Source organism: Gallinula chloropus, assembly GCF_964237585.1.
Source record: "Gallinula chloropus genome assembly, chromosome: 1".
NCBI lineage: Eukaryota > Metazoa > Chordata > Aves > Gruiformes > Rallidae > Gallinula > Gallinula chloropus.
In genome coordinates this window covers 128,030,486-128,050,023 of record NC_140085.1, presented here as the reverse complement: position 1 = coordinate 128,050,023, position 19,538 = coordinate 128,030,486, and the positions used below count along the sequence as shown (strand labels likewise).

The window sequence follows — 19,538 nt, the reverse complement described above, 5'->3', positions numbered from 1 at the left end:
CCCCTGAAGCAGCACCTGTTTCCAAGAACCCTGAGCACGCACAAGCAGCTCAAAGCAGGAAGGTGGAGCACAAGGACTACGTTTTCTTCCCATTTTGCATGGTCTGTCCGTGGCCTTTACGGTGAATGTGGGTGAGAAGAAACTTTCCCCCTCTGCCCTTGCATCTGTAGCCCGTGCTTTAGGGCAGGGCCCAGGTGGTCCTCGTGCCATGATCCTATCAGGGGTATTAAGCTGAAACCACAGCAGCAGGTCTTCAATTAGAGGAGTTCTTCAGCAGGAATGCCTGAAGAGTGAGGGTGGGTGGGTATTTACTACAGCAGGTACTGGCCTTTTTATTTTTCCAGTGACTTCTACCTTTGGTTGGGGTCTCTTACAACTCTTTTAGTGTCTTGGGGCTGTTAATTCCAAACAAATTAATTAATTCCAAAGTGGTGGTATAAAAGGGTATTTCTTTTCCATGCATTTCAGAAGTATGTGTGGTGTTATTTGCATCCTGCAGACACATCAATAGAAAATGTTTTCAGTGAAAATGCTTCCTATCTGTTGTGTTGAGTGATTAACAGAAACAAGCTGAGCAAGAGATGTTTGCTTTTGATTCTTCCTGAGTATTTGCCAACAACTCCAGTGTGTTGTAGTGTAGGTTTAACTTTTTTGCCCTGTGTGTGTTTTTCTGGTGTGTGTGTGTGTCTCAGACCGAACCTGTTCACCCCCTGCCTGGTTACATATTAACAGATACCGGCATCTCCCCAAAACATATGTGTGCTCCCTGCTTTTCTAGGCTTTGTTTTGAGGCTAACAGGGGGGTCTTTCAGAGTCAGCATGTGATGGGAAATGTTCAGAAGGTACTGGTGTGCTGCTCTTACAACTCAAAACACAGAGTCCCTGCCTCTGTACTTGACCATGATGACCCAGGGTAGCACTGAGAGCGCCTTTGTCCTGTGGCAGTTTGTGCTCCCTCTTGGGCAGCGTCTGAAGCGGGTCCCTTGACACGTGCTCAAAGAATACAGATGTTAATTGTATGTTCCTGGAAAACTCGAGCTGGTGTTTTTGGCTCTGTAAAATCCACTTGTTGCTCCAACTGGGTAACACACTTCTCTCTGCCCTCAGTGGCCTGTGGAATTTACTTGGAAATAGCTGTTCATTCTCTCCAAAGATAAAATCCTCCAGTGTAGTGTGACCTCCAGTCCACCTCTGCCCAAGTGTAGTAGTTAGGGTGAAGTCTCAGCCTTGGTGATAGGAAAGATGCTTCCCTTCCCTCACCCTGTAACAAGCACCTCTAGGTCCTTATGTGTTAGGTGCTGCAAAGACTGATGCGAGCGACTTCGTAGCCAACAGCCTAAGTGTTTATTGTTAGTGTTTGTCTCTGGAGGGTCACCCTGTGCGACTGTGGGGTGTTGGGTTTCCTTGCACGCTGCCTTGGTTGCCACGTAGGCGCTGTGGTCCCTCCATCTCCTCTTCCTGATGTACCTGCCTATGGATTAATATGTCTCAAAATGTGGTTTTGCAGAACTTCTAAGAGACTGTGACAGCGCGTGGCAGAACGACGTGTCACTGAGCGCAGGGGTGAGGAACCTGGTTATGAAGCGTGTAGCGACTTCAGGGCCGAGTCACGCGGGTACTCGCACAAGTAACCGGTGTACGAGGGTGACCTCACCGAGCTGAACCTGTTCTCAGGATCAGGACTTAAGCTGTTGGCGTTACTTTGAAACCATGAAGATTTGTGTAACTGAAGTGGCTTTCTAATTAAAAATATGTAAGAAAACTTGACGTTCACGTGCTTTAATTGCAGTATTATGTTGTCTTAAAAGACCTTGGAAATTGATGTAGAGATCTTGTTTGTTTCTTAAATCTGGAGATATTTTTTTAATGTAGTATCAGTTGTGATAATCCTGGCATCATCAAGCTGGTATTAATTGCTTTATTAAACTTTCTCCTGTGGGTTGAATACTGCTGAGAGGCACCGGATTGACAGTCCTGTGAAATTCACACCCTCAGGGTGTAGTTCCTCGTTCCCAAGGGGTGTGTGACGGGTGCTCTCAGCTGTTGAGCAAGGGCTGTCCTGACAGGAGGGACCTGCTAGCTGCTTCACGCTCGCCGCCCGCGATGAGCAGTTGGCAGTGTGCTGAACTCGAGTTGGCTTTTGTGACATGAGGCTCTGATGTGGCTGGAGATCGAGTCAGTTCATTCTCAGCACTGGTTATGGGAGCAGAACCCATCCTGGTGAGCTGGCCTGTGCTGCACCTGGCATCCCAGAGGGAAGGGTGGCTCGAGTTGCCTTTCCTCTGGGGTGACATCGTTTGATGCAACTGAACCTGTCACGGAGGAGCGGGAAGCTCATTCGTCCTGAGATCACTTGGCGACCTTCTGAGTCTTCTGTAACTGGTGTTGGAATCGTTTCTAGCCCGATACCTGTGAGTGTAATTTGTGTAGCTCTTGTCTTCCTTTCTTCTTTCCATGGCTGACAAAAATATGCAGAAACTACCTGGGGACACTTCCAAGGGACTGATGCAGTTTCACACACTGTGGGGCTCAGCTTGTGGTTTGGCGGCCCCAGGTCACCTTCACATGTGCCTATGGAGGGGCACCCTCAGCTGCAGTTAGACCTCAGAGTAGTTTTATGTAAAAGTCTCTTTCTTGCCTGTTTTGTCACAGAGCAGCTTGAAATCATCTTGGGAAACATGTGTTTGACTGTGTCCATGTTGTGTCCTGTGTGATGTCTCCCCTCTTCATCCCCCCTCCCCCCCCTCCCCCAATTTACTATTGATATCTCAAGCATAATTTATTATTTAAGTTGGTTCTCAAACTATATACAGCTGCAATTCCTTTTGTGTTGCATTACTCTGAATGTTCAGGTGCAGTGGATCTGATCTGGCTTGTGCTGGATTTCCAGGCTGATGTTAAGACTTTAAAAACATTAATATCTTCCATGCATGTGCGTTATGTCTGTCAGGTGTGAGTGAGTCTGGATCATCATTTATGACATGCTGCTTGTTAGGAGAAACTCCAGCTGCCAGTGTGGAGTCGCCTTTCAGCAGTTCTCGTGGCACAAGACGCAATTTGCTTTAAGAAAAGGTAAAATCAAGATGCTGGGAAGTTCCTGGGTTTGCTGTGATGCTGAGGACCCGACGCACAAAGTATCTATAAAGGCAGCAGGTGTGGGCTTGTATCAACCATACGTGATACAGGCTAAAAATCTGACACATAAGGGTGTGCTTGCTCCCTGTACAGCTGAAGATGTGTGTCTCCACAAAACAACAGAGCTGCAAAAGTGTTTGTGGGAGACTGGCTGCTTGGAAACCGAGTTGCTACTGAAATTATTCTTGGCCCATCACTTGTGCAAGTGTGTGTGTGTGTGAATTTATCCTCCCCCTGTTATTCCTATCTCTATACAGATAAGCTTCCTGGTTTCTGTACGTCTGTAGCTTGAGGCAGGGGACAAGTGAGGAGGTGCCAGTGGGAACATGTATCCTAAAGTATTTTGAGGTTAAAGTTATTTTTCTCTTTTGTGTTCTGAAAAAAATTGGGTCAGCCTCCTTGTGACTCCTGGTCTCTTCTTAACTAGCGCTCGTTGCTCCTTTCTCGGAACACTGAGGTAAGAAAAGTTCAGACCTCGTGTCCAGAAGCTGCTGTTTCTGAATGACAGCCTAAAATAGAGGCTCTGTCGAGAACCCCAGGCTCTCCTCATCTCACTCTCATTGGGGGATCCAGAAATGGTTACGGTTTAGGAGCATTAAATTGAAACAGTTATAAATTAAGCTCACTTGATGATGGAGAACTCAGCTATTTGAAAATGCAAAGTCTCTTTTTTTTTACGTGAGCATTGTTTGGTGTTCCCCAAACTCGGGTTTGGAGGGACCGCTGAGGTTTATAAGCAGAAAAGGTGTTACCTTTCCCAAACTATTGAGAGCTGAGTTACAGATGTTGGTAGACTTCACCTGGGTGGTTGTGGTTCCACACACCGTTTTGCTGTGTAAGAGTCTGGGCACCCTTCTCCCCCTGGGGCTCGCAGCCCTTGCTGTTGGTGGGTTCAGTGCGGGGTGGAGAAGGGAGCGACCACCCCCTTGACTCGATGTCCTTGCTGCGGTAGCAGCGGGGCAGCTCCGCTTCAGAGTGCCGGTTTGCAGACCTGTGGGATGTAGAGGGACTGGATTCGGAGAGGTGCTGAAGGCAGGGGTTGAGCTGCTGCGTGTGGCAGTGCTGGCACTGCCCCTGGGGTGGTGAGTGATGAAGCCTACACAGTTGTAGCTGCTTCCTAATGCTTCTGTGGAGTGTGATGTTTCCTTTCATGTTCATTGTTACTAGGGATTGCTTCCACGTGACCCCCGCTGCTTGGAGCTTCTGGTTTCCTGACCTGGAAGCAGCAGAAGCTCCACAACAGTTGAGAACCAAAAGTTATTGGGGATTTCCAAAAATCTGGTATGGGACTGTGCTGGGCACATCTGTGTGCTTTGTCACTGTACATTGTTTCCTTGGAAGCATGTGGAGCACCTTTTTGGGGTTTGGTTTTTTGCTCTGCTGAAACATCTGATGTAAAGTAACACCCAGGGCTTCTGCCTTGAAACTTCTTCAGCTTTCTGGGAAGTTTTACATGTGCCTATAACTTATTCAAGGAAATGAAAAGGCAGGTCCAGAGCTCTGCCCTATGCTGCAGGACATCACCTCTGCCTCCACGCTTCAGACCTTCCTGTGAGGGTATGAGGATCTCGTGTCTCCCAGGGGATGCAAGAGGTGGCTCAGAACAGCCCCAAATATGTATGAATAAAGCAGGTATTACCAGGGAGCACTTTGGTGTGGGCTGTGTGCCTTCAGGTGGCTTCTCTGCTGTGCCAAACAGCTTTGAAATCTGTTCTCCTTCCACAGCTGAAAGAGAGACCGTAGCTGGGAAGTCTGAAGCCCTGGCCTGTGGTGGGTTCAGCCTCTCCCTGCCTGCAGCAGGGCTGACAACCACCACGTCCTTTCTTCCTCACAGAAAGGATGGAGGGGAAGGGGCACAGCAGGAAGGGTCGGGCCTCGGGCTGGCCTAGCTGGGAGAAGAGCCAGCTCTGGAGGCCGGGAGTCAGGAGCTGTCCCTGCAGCCATGGCTGCCGCTGCTGCGGTAGCAGCATGGGGCAGCCCAGGTACCCTGGCATAGGGTGGATGAGGCACCCTGGCGTGGGCTGGAGCATCCTGGCTGCTGGTGGCTTTCAGAAGCAGGACCAGGATGGTTACAAAAGCACTGCCTCTTCCTTCCACTCAGAAGAGGCAAGAATGAAAACAGTGGCCCCTGATCCTGTGGCATGTTGGGCAGAGGGGAAGGGAGGGAGGCCCCCAGCTTTTGCTGGTGTCTAATGCTGGGCCTTGCCAGCTGAGGCAGCGTTTCCTCTCCTTTACGCTGCAGCCAGAAAAATCTGAGTAAAGGGCAAGGAGGGAGGTGATCCCATGGGAGCAGCAGCAGGATTTGGGGCAGGTCAGAGAGGCTGTGCTGGTGGTGTTTGTGGGGGTGCAAGGATGGGTGCTTCATACTGGGGCCCAAAGGATGGGGGTAACAAGCATGGTGCTGTCAGTGGGGCTTATGCTGGGGGCTGGGTTTATGCATCCAGCGCTACAAAATGAAGGTGAGAGGCAGCAGTGTCTGTGGTACGCTGTTTATTTTTCATGTGGAGCTTGGCTGATAAATAGGACTGAATTAAAGCAACACTCATGAAAAATAAAACCCAACCATGACTCAGAAGGGCAAAATTGCCGTCTGCGTGTCCAGAGACAATGAGGTTCCGGTTTGCTGGAGGCAGCACGTGGATATTGGTGTCTGTACCAGCAGGGCAAAGGCTTCAGCTTATTGGTACCCTAAATGCAGAAGGACGCCTGGTACAGCGTATGGCTTTGTCGCTGGGTAGCCACCGGTGACCGAGAAACGGCTTCTGTGAAGAAGAGGCCACCGGTGGGTTCTGCTCCAGCCCCTGTTTACAAGGTGAGGTGCTGTCTGCCACTGAACCACTGAGCGAGGCTGCTGAACAGTGAGCACGATGAAATTCAAACGAACGAACAGAAAAACCCGGACAGGAGAAGCCAGGAACAGCAGAAACCTGCCCACCTCCCCTGCGTTTGCACCAGGCTCCTCCTGTGAACAGCACCAGTAGGGAGCAGGCGGTTCCCGCGGCGCAGGAGTGGGTTGTGATGGGAAGACTTAAGACTTGCAAAGGATCAGAAAAAACTGAAGGAGTGCATCCCAGGTATGAAATTACAGTAACAGGTTGCCTAAGGCCGAGAAAGGTCTGAGTTGCATCGTCCCATGGGGCGCACAGCTGGCGGCAGCTGAACTGGCTCTGGCTCCACCTCCCTGCACCCCCTGGTGAAAGCTGTAGCTCCCTCCATTCCCTGCTCCTGTCTCATCGTGGCTCAGTGAAGAAGGAACCAGCTTGACTCCAGAGGACATGGCACACCAAGAGATACTGCGTACTCAGTCTGGTGGTAGCCAGAGAAGAGTCTGGAGAAGAGTGACAAAGCCTTCCCTAAGGAAAGTTAGCCACCCCATGGTAGGGGAGGGCTGAAAGCTGGTGGGGAGAGGGTGAACAGGGTGCGGGGCTCAGCTGCTGCCTGGTCTGTGGTTTACCTGCCTGGAAGGGAAAGGGTGGGAGGAGTTTACCTACTAGGTCACTCAGTGAGGTAAGAGTGGTAGGCTGGTGGGAGGTGCTGCCACCCATGTTCTCCTATCTCTTGTCTCCTCATGCCCTGTTGCTCCAAGAGCAGCTCAGAGCCCTCCAACTCCCAGCGTTTCCCATGGGGGGATCCAGCGAAGTGCAGCGTGGGGCTGCCCAGGGCAGGCTGCGTGTCCCCACGGAGCTGCATCCGTAGGGAGCTGCGGCACAGTGGAGACTTTGCTGCTGTGACCCCCAGCCCAGGCTGCCCAGGGTCTGTACCCAGCAGGCTGTTGGCTGGGACCTTGTACCTTGCCGGCCTGGCACCAACGCCGGAGAGCCACACGTGTGCCCATGCGTGTTGCATGGGAGCAAAACTGCAGCCCTACCAGAGTGGTGGGGCAGGGCGTTCCCAAGGCTCAGAAACCCTGTGAGTCTGTGGCCACCTCACCCGCTGGCAGCTGCAGGACTGGACAGTGGGAGCCACAGGTTGGGCAGGTCTGGTTCTGCCAAGCTGGAAAAGGAGATCAGCAAGTGGAGGAGAGGGGAAGTGTCACTTGTGCCACCCTTTCTGTGGTTCTGCATGGGGCCATGCGGGCATCATGGACGGAGGATGCAAAGCCCCATGCTTTATCCTGCTGAATGGTTTCCATTTGCCAACTCTTTCTCCATGCTGGCACAGGGGAATGCTCTCGGGCCCCCCATGGGGGCTGGGTGTCTGTAAACGCGTCTTGTTTAGAGCTTGAGAAATGTGTTAACCAGCCGAGCTGCACGTGAGGACTCTGTTGTGCTCGTGTGGCGATGCGTGGCAGGGAGCAGCAGGGCCTCTGAGCCCGAGGCCTTGGGATCCCACACATGGGTGCTAGAATTCACCGGTAAAAACCACCACAGGCTTCAAACTGACTTTCCTACACCACCTTCCAGCCTTTCCATTTTACTCTCTTGCCTCCAAAGCGCAAAGCCGGGGAGCAGAAGCGATCAGGTGGCTGTTCAGGCACTAGGAACAGGGAGGGCGATTGGATAAAGCAAATAAAGCCGGAGTCCTTGCACGCACCCCGTACCGAGGCTTGGTCAACAAGCAGCATTCAGTAGCTTGAACGTATTCACTGGATTTCCACTGACTTGGCTGGGGAGCTCTCTGCTTCACGGACGAATTCAGAGATCGAATTCAGAAAGGAAGAAGTAACAAGGTCATTTCCCACTTCTGAATACGTTTGCTGCAGCGATGCCATTTCTTCACGTGCCAGGAGAGTTCCAAGTTAGCAGGGTCTGGTACAAATGCATCTTCGTCCGTGGGCCGTAGCTGTCACAGGCTGGGTCTGGATTGGGATCCAGCCGGGCTCTTCCCGCCAGCCCCACTCGGTGCAGAGTTCCCACAGCAGCTGTGAGCAGCAACACGTGGACAGGTACTCGCAGAGAGGCGCCTGTTTCTTCTGTCAGTCCCCAGTACCGTGTCAGGCAAGCGCTGCCGGCCGGGCCTCCAGGCACTGCGAGGGAGAGGGGATGGGATAAGCTCTTCCTGAGATCTCCCTTGCTGTGCTCCAGTCGGTTTTCAGCATCTTGTCCCCAGAGCACATTCCCTGCTGTCAGAGATACCCCAGATGTTCTTCACGCTTCTCCCCATCCAGCGGTTGAGTTCGTAGCTTGTTCTTCTGTCTCATGGTTAAAAAAATATATATTTTACTTTTCATCCTCGTCTCCCTCGCTCATGCTGCTGAGGGAGGCAGAGGCAGCTTTTGGAGAAGAGGGAGGGGAGGATTTATTGAAGACCCAGGGTGGAGATGGAGAACGGGATGGAGAGCGGCCTCGCGTAGGGCTGCTGTTTGGGCTCTGACGGGGAGAAAAAGCCTGGAGCATTCGGCCACTTCGTTCCTGGAACATCTGCTTCTGCAAAAGCAAAGTGAAAAGGTACTCTCTGAGTAAAGCAGTGAGGGGAAGGTACGTCTGTGAGCAGGCAGGGGCTGCGGTGCCCTGCCTCTCGCCTGGGAGGGGCAGGGAGAAGGAGGATTCCCTGTCTGAAGTGTGGCTGTTCAGCCCTCACTTAGCCTTTGCCTCTTGCCCTCTGCTCGCAATAGCCTGTCCTAACGTGACAAGGCTTTTTTTTCTCAGATCAGACACCCCCAGTGTGAGAATACTGCACGTGTTGTCCTAAGGCAGCGAGTGGGAACTCCCTTTGGATTCTGTTCTGTGTGTTGGGTCGCTCTCTGTCTCTCAGGCACTCTGCCCAAACCCCCAGTGCTCCTTGTTCCCCAGGCCTTTTCCTCTGAGTGTGCTGGGACAGACCACACGTCTTGTGAGCTTCCTGGCTGGTCCCCCCTTTCTCCCTCTCTCCCCCCTCCGGGGAGGCTGCCTGGTTCCAGCCAAACACTGGCAGCTGCTTCCCCAGCTCCCTGGACTAGGCCCACCCCACCCGTAACACTGTAGAGGGGAAGGTCTGGGTTCAGGCACCGGCTGGAAAGAGAAACAGGTGGAGGCTCCGTGTTCTGCTGGGGGCTTTATTGCTAGTTGGGCTCTGTAAAGCTGAGGGGCGGCCTGCCCGGGGCGGGAGAGGCCGCTGCCTTTTCAGCCGAGCGAGCTGCGCTGCTGCAGCGGGTGCTGCTACTCCTGAGCTCCTACGGGGCCTTGTGCGCGGCTGCCGGGCTGGGACACGGGAGATCCGGGACGTGCTGCTGAGCGCTGCGGGATTCCTGCAGGGAAGGCCGAAGGCGAGTGCCTCGCCGCTCCTCCTGGCGACGGGGAACGAGAAGGCTCAACCTCGGCTGGAGCACCCGGGGCCGGGTCGCAGGCGATGCTCGGCTGGAACGGGAGAGGCAGCCCCCGGCACGTTAAGTCACCGCTCCGAGCTGAGTGTTTCCGCAGGGGTGCTGTGGGCGCGCAGGCCGGGGCGGCTGCAGGCCCCAGCCTTCCTCAGCTTGCTTTCCTTTCACTCCTCCTCCCCGTCCCCCTGCAGTCACTCTCCTCTGCTATGACCTTCCTCCCAGCTCTGAGGCACGTGGCTGCCTGCCTTGCTCTTCCTCCCCCACTGAAGCTCAGCATTCCCTGCCAGAAGACAGGCCAGCCCCGGGCTCTCCCTTCAGGTGCCCAGTGTTTCCCAGTTCCCAGGGGTTAACAATCCAGCACAGATGTCAGCAGCTCCTCTCTGGGCCCCCCCCTCCAATTTATATCTTTATCACACCTATTGCAGGCTGGTTCGGGTTGGAAGGGACCTCAAAGCCCATCTAGCCCCACCCCCCTGCTCTGGGCAAGGATACCCTCTGCCTGCCCAGGCTGCCTTAGCCACATGCTCACACATGGCATGGAACCTCCTCCCATGCTACTGCCAGGTCCTTCATACTCACGGCTTCCTCCACTCCCAATACTTAGCAGATGGTGGTTGCTCCTGATTAAAAGGTGCCAGAAAGCATTTGGGTGGGGGAGGGTTTCTGCTACGAGGGTGTCACCAGGGCTGACAAAGCTCTGGAGCCTGATGAAATTCAGTGCTGGGAGTGCAAATTCCTCTTTAGATCCCAGAAATTTGGGTTCTGTTGGACTCATTTACCCTCACACTGAAGATTACACCCAACAAAAAAAAAATAAGGATGGATATGAAGTATCTTTTTCCTTGCCAAGCAAAGCACTTGGACTCCCTCCTGCCCCTGGCACCATACCAGCCATGCTGGAAAGCTCAGCGACACTGTGGTGCTCCAGGCTGGTGTGGTACCAGTGCTGGCAGAGACAGAGGCAGCCCAGCTTCGCTGGTAGCCCCTGTGGCAGGGGGTATGCAACTGCACCTTGGGCTGCATGGGCCAGGGATGGAAAAGAGAATCCCACCAAGGCCCCAGACAGGCTATATGTAGGACACCTGCTTCCCAGCTACCTGCTTCAGTGGACAGCTTCTTGCTTGAAGAAGCTGATGCACTCACACCTTCACCTGGGTAAGTGTCTTGCCGAAATAAAATGCACCTGGGGATTGCTCAGGTGAGTGGAATTCCCCATGAATGACAGACCTAAGATGGGGGTTCAGCCTTTTTTCACAAACATGCATTTTTTGTGGGCTACACGGCCCTTACTTGTAGAGAACTGGTGCTGGCATAAAGAGTATTATAATAATTATTTGTGAAATAATAATAATAGCATATTAATGGCATGCAAATTACTGATCCAGGAATCTGGCGTGCCCATAACGATTCCTGTACTTTTAATGTCAACATTAAAAGCAACATCTAACTAACGGTGATAAGGCAAATTAATGTTAATAACAGTTGTGACACTAATAGCGAGTTATCAGTGTTTGAAAAGTCTTTCCTGTTGCAAGGCTCAAACTGGTTTTAAAAAAGCCACAGCACCTCTCAGCTCCTTGTCACCGATGCTTTTCCTACATCTCCATAAGGAGATTTCACTCGTGTTCACAGCAAAGGTCTCTGTCCCTGCACCAGGTTCCCAGCTTGGGGCTGGGACAGCAGCTCAGTAACCAGGAGGCTGCCTCTGCTCCCCGGAGCCCTCTGCAGAGCAGCTCTCTACTCAAATTTGGCAAGGTGTTTTATCAGCAGAGGGGTTTTAAAGAGGCTGTTGGTGTGCAGTGTTGAGTGGGCAGAGTCAGGGCACGGGATCAAGGCTTTGAAGTTCCTTTTCCCCTCTCTGCCCAGCCAAACTGCCTCCCCTTCCAACGGCGCTTGTGGGTCCCACCTGCTCTGTCAGCATGGGTGTTATTTATTCAGCACCTACGGACTGCCCCACATGGGGGGTGCTTGCCAAGCCCTATGGACAGTAACTGGGAGATGCAGGGCTCCTGGTGTGGGTGTGGTCACTGCGGGGAAACCTGCTGCCCTCTCCCCTCCTCGAGGGGAACGATGCTGCCAAGGAAGGAACTGCTGAAGCAGCTCTGTGTTTATGTGGCTGGGACCGGTGTTACCCAGCACACGCCTTTGCATGAGACAGGCATAGCTGCATGGAGGTTACACAGGCTCTGTTCTGAAGCCTTCACAGCCTAATTTTAGGCTTTTAATAACTGAGTGGTAATCAACCCAGCAAATGATGGCAGAGAAGAGGTGGGAACTCAGGTAAGAGGGAGCTACTCCGTGCTTTGGTGGTGCTGAGTTGTGATGTGGGCTATTTAATTCACGGGGGGGCTGCAAATCTTCCTGAGAGTTTGTTTGTAAACAAAAACTCTGCTGAGATCCTTTCAGCACAAGGTCCTGGTCACGATGGGAAGCTACTCAGGTATGGACCGACAGAAGCAACGTGAGAGAGTTACATGTGTGTTGGCTCTCTACAGATACTCCAGTAGTATCTGCTTTGTGCTAGTCCAGAACTGTTCTCTCTGGCTTGCTGCTGCTTTGCCTCCACCTGTAATCCTCAGGCTTTGGACAAGCCCCTTGCCAAGGGTTTGCTTTCAGGTAAGGAGGGAGCTGCCTGGCAGCCTGCAGGCCACGGCCTGGAAAATGTACCTCTGAAGCATCCTGCTTTCCTGGGGGATTATTTGGCTACTCTCCTCCCCTCCGTTCACCCCTCGCTGCTTGCTGCTCTCCTGCTTGCTCACGTTTCCTCGAACTGAGCAACTAGAGCAGCACGTCCGATATGGCGCCTGTACTGAAGCGCCTGGGAAGGGCCTGGGCTGTTACTGCAAGGCAGTGGCAGGAGCGCTTGCTGGAGAAGGACTGACTCCCAGTTGGAAGATCTAGGAACATCTAGTTCAAACATGGTAACTTTCACATTAAAAGTAAGTTTTTCTACTGGTTTCAATGTAGCAGTGGGATGCAGTACAAGAGAACAAAGCTCCTCAAGGTTTGACAAGTTATCAGAACTTAAAGACAGTGGCTGGAACTCCTCGGGGGCTCTGAAGTGTCACCGCTCAGTGTGTGCCCTTGGTGTAAGCAGGTAAGGCCCTGGGGTTTCTCCCCAAAGGGTGCTGTTGCAGACTCCCAACTGCCTTCCCAATGTGCCTGGGGACCTTTGGTAAGTGGGCTTTGTGGAGCCAGCATGTGCTGAGGGGAGCTTCGGCACTGCTCCGCTTCTACCTGAGCCTTCCCTGCAGTCAGTCAGGCAAGCCTGGCCTCTTGGCCTGTAAATTCATTCCTTGGAGCTTTTAAATCCATAGTTGTTAAGGTTAGAAAATTGTCATCATCTGCTGCAGCCAGAGCATGAAAAGAGCCACTGAAAAACTTTTCAGGGGCCCTGTTTCCCTCACCACCCCCAGTGTCTGGTTTCTCCCTCATGTCTGCAGTCTCCCACTTAGTGCTGATGGGGAGAACAAGCTGCCTCAGCCTGTGTGCTGGTGTGTTGCTGTCACACAGCTCTACTGCATGCAGGATCGTGGTCAGCATCGCACCCTCGCCAAGGGCAGCCATCATTCCAGAGAAGCAGCAGCCCAAAGCGGCAAATCCTCCCCTGCAGCACTGGCACGTGTGATTGGGTTCAGCAAGCAGGTTTGGGCTTACCCTGCTGTGCTGGCTTTCAGAACAAAGGCTGCTGCTAAAGAACCTGCTCTTGGTCTGCATTACAGAAGACAAATAAAAACCTGCTCAGACTTCCTGGGATGGCAGAATACCTACCCAGGCTCCGTCGGGTCCAAACAGCTCTAAAAAGTTGCCAATAAATTCCCTGGACTTTTCTTCCCACTTCTGAATGAGGTCATGGCTCTTCTCCTCCACCTTGTAAACAAACTCTTTTGATTTTTCCTCCACGTTCTTGACTTTCTCTTTCATTTTGTCCACCTGGTTTTGGAAGCGGTATTTCTTCTCCTGTTTTAAAAGCGTGGATGGAGGTTAATATACAGGGACTTGGAAATAATTAGCTACTGGCAGTCGAGAAGAAGAGATAATTGCATTTGTGTAGCCTAATACATATGGCCTTGGTTAACTATTCCCAGATTATTTTTACAAATGCAAATTTTACATTTGTGGAATGAAGCGCGGGAGGCACATATGGAAAAGACAGTCCTGTGTGATTACTGGGTGTGTGGTTACTGGGTTTAATCCACTCCACGAATCTTTCCATATCCTCAAGCTGAACACACTAGGAAAAAATTATGAACCTTGTGAAGGGTACGAGTGAGAAATTAACAGCTCAAACTTAAGCAGGAGGCAGATTTCCCTGGGCTCCCCAGCAAACACAGCCCACGGCTGACCTGCCAGCCTGGATGATAGTTTGGACCAAACAGTCTCCTTGGCTGGGTTTTGGCAGAGCAGAAGGAAAGCTCTCTCCACCTCTGAGCCTGGCTGATACAGGAGCTTCTGGCCACAGCAGAGATGTATGTGTAGGCCAGGGGCTTGTGGCCAGCGGGCTGGTTAGAAAAGAGGGCAAGCTCCCAAGTGCATGTCAGACAAAAAAGGAGAGGGATGGGGAAGATGATGTTAGGGAGCTCCCCAGGCCAAGCTTTTAAAGTATGTCAGGGTTAAATGGCTTTTGTCCTGAAATGCTTCTTCGCTCTCCAAGCACAGGCCGCACAGCTCCCTCACGCTGTGCCCTTGAAGGTGTAATGGGCTCTGCAGAAGCACAAATCACTGTTGGCTTTTAATGCCCATGAACTTTGTTTAATGGTCACTTGAATTTACTTGCAAAACAAAGACTGTTTAGTGCTGAGGTAGGGTTTCTTCTAGGTCAGGAATCGCTAGAACAGTCTTTTCAGGTCACAAGGCCAAATTAAATCCTCAAGGTCCAAAGAAACCAAACTCTCTTTGCATCTACTAGGTGACCGAGCCCTTCTTGAACAAGGAAGCCGGAGCTTCTCTGCTTTGGTGAAATCCCATTTGATTCTGAAACGCACAGGCAGCCTCTGGGACAAATTAGTATTTCTGCACTGCTCTCAGCTAAATAACCACATGCCAGGAGGGATTTCAGGATACATCAGTGGCTTGAGACTGGGAGAAGCATGCCTTATGCAAAGGTATCTTGAGAGCCTCTAAAGGATACATCTGAGAACCCCCAAGGCAGCCAGCCTGCCCTTAACAAGTATTTGCAGTAGCAATCCTTCTGCATAGAGTAAAAGCAGGATTTTTTTAAAAGAGATTTTGTAGAAGACTGAAAAAAAAGCATGGGGAAATAAATATTTATGCCTTGTGATCGATGATTTATCTGCCAGACTTCAGAATAACAGAAACTAAAACCCTTGTGAAATGACACAATTCAGTCCTTCACAAGGGGGTTTCCCAGCTTCAGGGAAGGAGGGGGAAGTTCTCCTGGGAGCCAGTCCAACAATAGGAAAGATTTCGCTAACACGGGTTATCTTGAGGCCTTAAGTTAAGACTGGAAACAGGAAATGAAGTAAACTTCCATTTCTGATCAGGGTTTACGCCTGACTGGAGGGTAAGGTGCAGCTCTGAACGTGGAAGCTAAATCATTCGAGCAACCCTTTCAAATAGCGCTCTTGCCCTCCCTAGCATGGCTTCTGATTTCTTCAGCATCGTTTTCATACCAGCTGCCTATAAAAATAATTTTTTAAAAAATCTGGTCTTTTAAAAAATAATTTTAGTTTTCTCTAGTAACCTCACTGCTCAGGGGTGGGGTTTTTTTGTTTTGTTGGTTTGTCACATTGCAGAGAAAGTTTGGGCATCGGAACCTTTGCGCTCTGTGCTGCCTCATGACGGGAATAAAGAAAGAAATCATGTCTTGTGTGAGTGGCTGAAGAGTTTTCCGTGGGAGGTGGCGACATCTTCCCAGTGTATTATGAAGTCACCTACAGCTTAAGGCGGAAGGAGGAGCTGCAGCTTTGCTACAAAGGTGAAAACATAAGATGGAAATGAAGCTGCTAATTAATAGGAGCGGTTGAAACTACCCCTAGCTTACCAGTTTAAGTTCTTCCCAGCTATTTTAAAAGCAGCAGGAGGAAGATCCACTTTCGTAACCTTTACTCGAGGTTGGGGGTCCCGAGGAGAGAGCGTTTCAGGAGCACGTGCAGATGGGTGTACTTACATTTATAAAACTAACATTCAGCTCTTTGGCCGTGTATCCTCGCTGGAGGTTGCGCCGGGCGTACACGTCGTAGTCCCGGACGATCCTTGTGATGATATCTGATGTGGAGATCCCTTCCGTTCTCTGGGTTGGTACAAACATTCCTGAGCAAAGTGGGAAAAGAAAGCCCGCTGAGAAAGCAGGGCAGGACCAGGCACTGCGGCAGGCGGCTGCGGATGAACACAGAAATGCCTGACCGAAGGTAAGAGACTTGCAGTTCTCCCCATCTTATTCCTGATTCTTTCCTGTTGTTCCCGTGGGAGCTCGGGGAAGGCACTAAGTCACTGTACTGTTTGGTTCTCCTCAGGCCTTTAGAAAGGCTCCCACTTGCCCTCTTCACGGCGTCAGCTATGACGTGGAAGTTGGCGGGAGCTCCCGGGAAGGCCAGACCTTGTGGTTGTGGCGATTCACCAAGCAGGGCTTTCTATATATAAATAGAAAGCTGAGACCTTATTTAACATCGCATACAGGGGCGAGGGTTGGCTTCCACTCCCACTACTGGAGGCCCATTTACTTCTCTCCCGCCTATTTCCACTGCCCCCTCCATGCCTGTGCTGCACCACCAGGTGGTCTTTGTTCTGCTGAGTAGAACAGGCCGGCCTCTGGCCTTGGCCAGGGCCAGGAAGCACCTTCAGGTAAAAGATGCGTTACAACCACTGGAAAAACACCCTGAAGGAAGTTGGAGGAAGGTGGAGCCTAACAGTGGCTTGAACAAGCACAGATTTACAACAGGGACCAAGGGTAGCAGTCCCCACAGCCCCCTTTTCGTGTCCACTGGGCCTTGTCAGTGGCTGCATCATTGCAATCCCTGCTCCAACAGATACGTCCCTAATAAAACTAGCCATTTTTTTCAGCACACCTGAGGAACACACTGCCTTTCAACTGCTCCTCATCATGACAGGATCTCTTGTACTGGTCAGGCAAGTCACAAAAGAGCAGTGGAGTGCTAGCACACCTGGGTTTAGCAGGCAGGTGGGGCTACAAAGTATTACTCCTCTCACTTATATGTAACCGTGCCATCAAGCTGCTGCTGAGAGAAATATGTGGTAAATAGGGCTGGAAATGGTTTTGCCAAACAAAGTAGTGCTTTGTCTTAAAAGGGTGGTATAGCTACGGGCAAAGTAAGCTTCACGTGGTCACCTGAAGTAGGCAGGCATTGCTAGCTGCTTTCACAAGGTTAGAAAAAGATATGGAGAATGAATCAAGAGGCTTAGCAGCCTCCTGTGATTAAATGCTCTGTGATGTTTTCTTCTTTCTGATCTCTAATTAATACTCTGCTGAAAAATAGATTGTTTTAGTCACAAGCAGAGAGGTTTCCTTGATCGTGCTTCTCAGACTTGCAGCAGTCGTTCAGGAAACTATTTTTGGAAGCAGTAAAAAACACTTTGAGCCAGAAGCCTTTATAGATAGGAGGTACAGCATATGAAGAAGTCCAAACCTTACCCTTGCTAAGCCAAAAGCAGAGCTGTTTTCAGGTAGATGCACGAGCCCACGTGTGAGAACATTACCTCTAGTCACTGATTTTGCTTTCATATTCTTCACCTGTTGAACTGATTCATGTTTTCCAAGCTACTTGTTCACAGACGTGCAGAGGTTTACTCAGTGCATTGTCACCCTGCTCACTGTGGTCCATGTGCCCTCCCACCCGCTGAAGGGAGCAAGGAAATGGGAGCCCACGTGAATCTACACAGGGAGCTCCACAGTTCCCATCTGCTTCCCTGCCAACAGCCTGATGTGGGAAAATAGGAGTACTGGAGCTAAGGAAAATACACGGGCGCAGCTACAGCACTGGTCTATTTAAAACACCCCTGGAGAAAGGGGAAGTTCACTGTGGTGATAATGCTGGGCTGGAGCGTTAGGACTCTTTCTGCACTAGGCCTCTCAACCTTTTAATCCTAAGGTAACGTCACTGTAACATTGTTCCCAGTTTATATGTGACAAAATTCAGTGATACAAGTCTGAAGTCACTACTCCAGCATCTCACAGCAACAGACACGGGACAGAACACAAATCCCTGAAGCTCTGAGTCCGTACTCCATTCTGCAAACTTTGAGTTACTCCTGAGGACACGGGTGAGCTGCACCCACACCCAACAACAGCAGAGAAGAATGTGCCAGGTTTGGGCACTCTCCAGCTCAGCCTGGCAACAATGCAGTCACACCAAGGGCTCCTGTGGTGTTGTCCTGTGCACTCCCTACCTTACAGAAGAAAGGCAATACAGCTGCATGGCCAGTACATATACTGTATGTCCCTTGGTGACCCATCCTTACCAGAGGTACCTCTGTTCCACTGCCTAGTGAAGTAAGCTGATGCTAGCTCTGCAACTGTAAAACAGCAGTTCCCAAATGAGGATTGTGAGTCTGACACTGCAGTGAAGCTTGCCAGTGGAAAAAGATCAAGAAATACTGCTATAAAAAGCTTATCCTTTCAGCTCAGGTCAATACCTGGTCTACTGCTGTCACTGGATAGCTGGAGAAGGTCACTTTGCACAGCAAATTGCCATCCAATTTGCTCTGAGCTTTTTTCAGCCTCTGATATATGTATTCATGTAGGCCAGGAAGAGGACGGATTCACCGGTGCTCAGGGCAGCAGCTCCAGGGAGCAGGAGAAGAAAGGTATGCTCAGTTCCTCCTCCTGCCCTGTTCGCTGTGTTAGGACAGCTGCTGCTGGCAAAGAGTGGCTTAATATCATCTCCTCAGAGTTAATTCATCACCCTTGAACCGAAGAAATACAAAGTCCTGATGACTTTGGTGTGGTCGTGCTCAAGGTAATATGGTGGTCACCCAAACTGCTAAATCGTCATGGCAAATGAATCAAACCCTCTGGCCAGTGCAGTGAAAAGTGTAAATCGGTCGTGGATCCTCATGATTCCTAAAGGCTGCCAGTGATTGCCCCTGTTCAGGACTGGGCTGTGTCAAGGGGCCCTCTGTTTGTGGTTATCTGCAAACCACTGAAGCTGGCTGGGCTGCTGTGGGAACGGAGCTCATTTTCATTGGTTCAGGGCTCTTAGTAAAGCACCCTGAAGTTGTTTAAAAAGCCCAGACAGGACTCTTCTGTGACAGGTCTGAATGGTCACCCGGGGATTATGCCAGGAATTCAGCCAAGGACATCCTTTGTGGTTTTACAAAGTGAACCCTTCTGCTGAAGTCAGCAGTACCTACTGTTAGGGCATAAGGGAATGTGTTCTTTTCTCTACTGCTTCTGTCCCAGCAGTCGTGATCAAAGGGCAGTACAGGAATTTTGAGCTGAGGCTGAAAAGGAAGATGCTGAAAGTGTAAAGTTGCCCTTACCTGCCTCCTTTATGTGTTTGTATACATCATCCGAGCCAGCGGAAGAGTAGGGGATGTCATCGTGGGCTACAAAGTCAATCTGCCAGTGAAGAGAAGAAGCAGCACATGCCACCATCATTGAATTTTGATTCAGTGGGGGGGGGTCGTTGTGGAGGACCATTTTAGACATTCTCATCCTAATGCCACCACCTAGAATACCGCACTAGATTTAGGCCCTCAACTGCTGCATTGTATGATCAGTTGTGAACAAAGGCAAGACAAGCAAGCTCGTCTCCAGCAGCGCTGCCACTAGCACATCACTCTGGCTGTACTGATACTCTGTAGAAAACCTGTTCCTGCTTTTACTCCTACTGGGAGAGCTAAGTCAGGTGGCAAACCATGGCTTTCAAAACCATCCAGGCAGGCTTACTGAGCCCACCTTCTTAGGGCCGTGTATATATACACCTACACCTGGTACTGTCATGCCGTCCTGTGGTCACCCAGTGATATGGACACTAAAATACATCCTAGTTAATTATACTTCTGTTAAGACTTATATGTATATATTGCAAGGCATTTGGCAGCACATAAAAAATTCTGTCTTGCCTTTAAGAGGACACATGACTTTTACTTATAAAAGAAATGTGCCTTTAATTCAAGACTTTAGTCACTACGTGATAACTTTCCTGGTTCATTATCTTCTTTCCTGAAAGTCAGTTTGTGAATA

At 50.8% G+C, this 19,538-nt stretch overlaps 1 protein-coding gene across 1 annotated transcript in view; it reads right to left on the bottom strand.

The window, feature by feature from the left end:
* Positions 1-8,294: 8,294 nt before the first annotated feature.
* PCYT1B (phosphate cytidylyltransferase 1B, choline) overlaps positions 8,295-19,538 on the bottom strand; it is a gene marked incomplete at both ends in the record, with an annotated part of 30,157 nt that continues 18,913 nt past the window's right edge. The window contains 4 exons of the mRNA XM_084279541.1: positions 8,295-8,501; positions 13,145-13,333; positions 15,504-15,646; positions 18,833-18,911. Of these exons, the coding sequence (XP_084135667.1) occupies positions 8,295-8,501; positions 13,145-13,333; positions 15,504-15,646; positions 18,833-18,911 (618 nt within the window). The remainder of the gene's footprint in view (positions 8,502-13,144; positions 13,334-15,503; positions 15,647-18,832; positions 18,912-19,538) is intronic.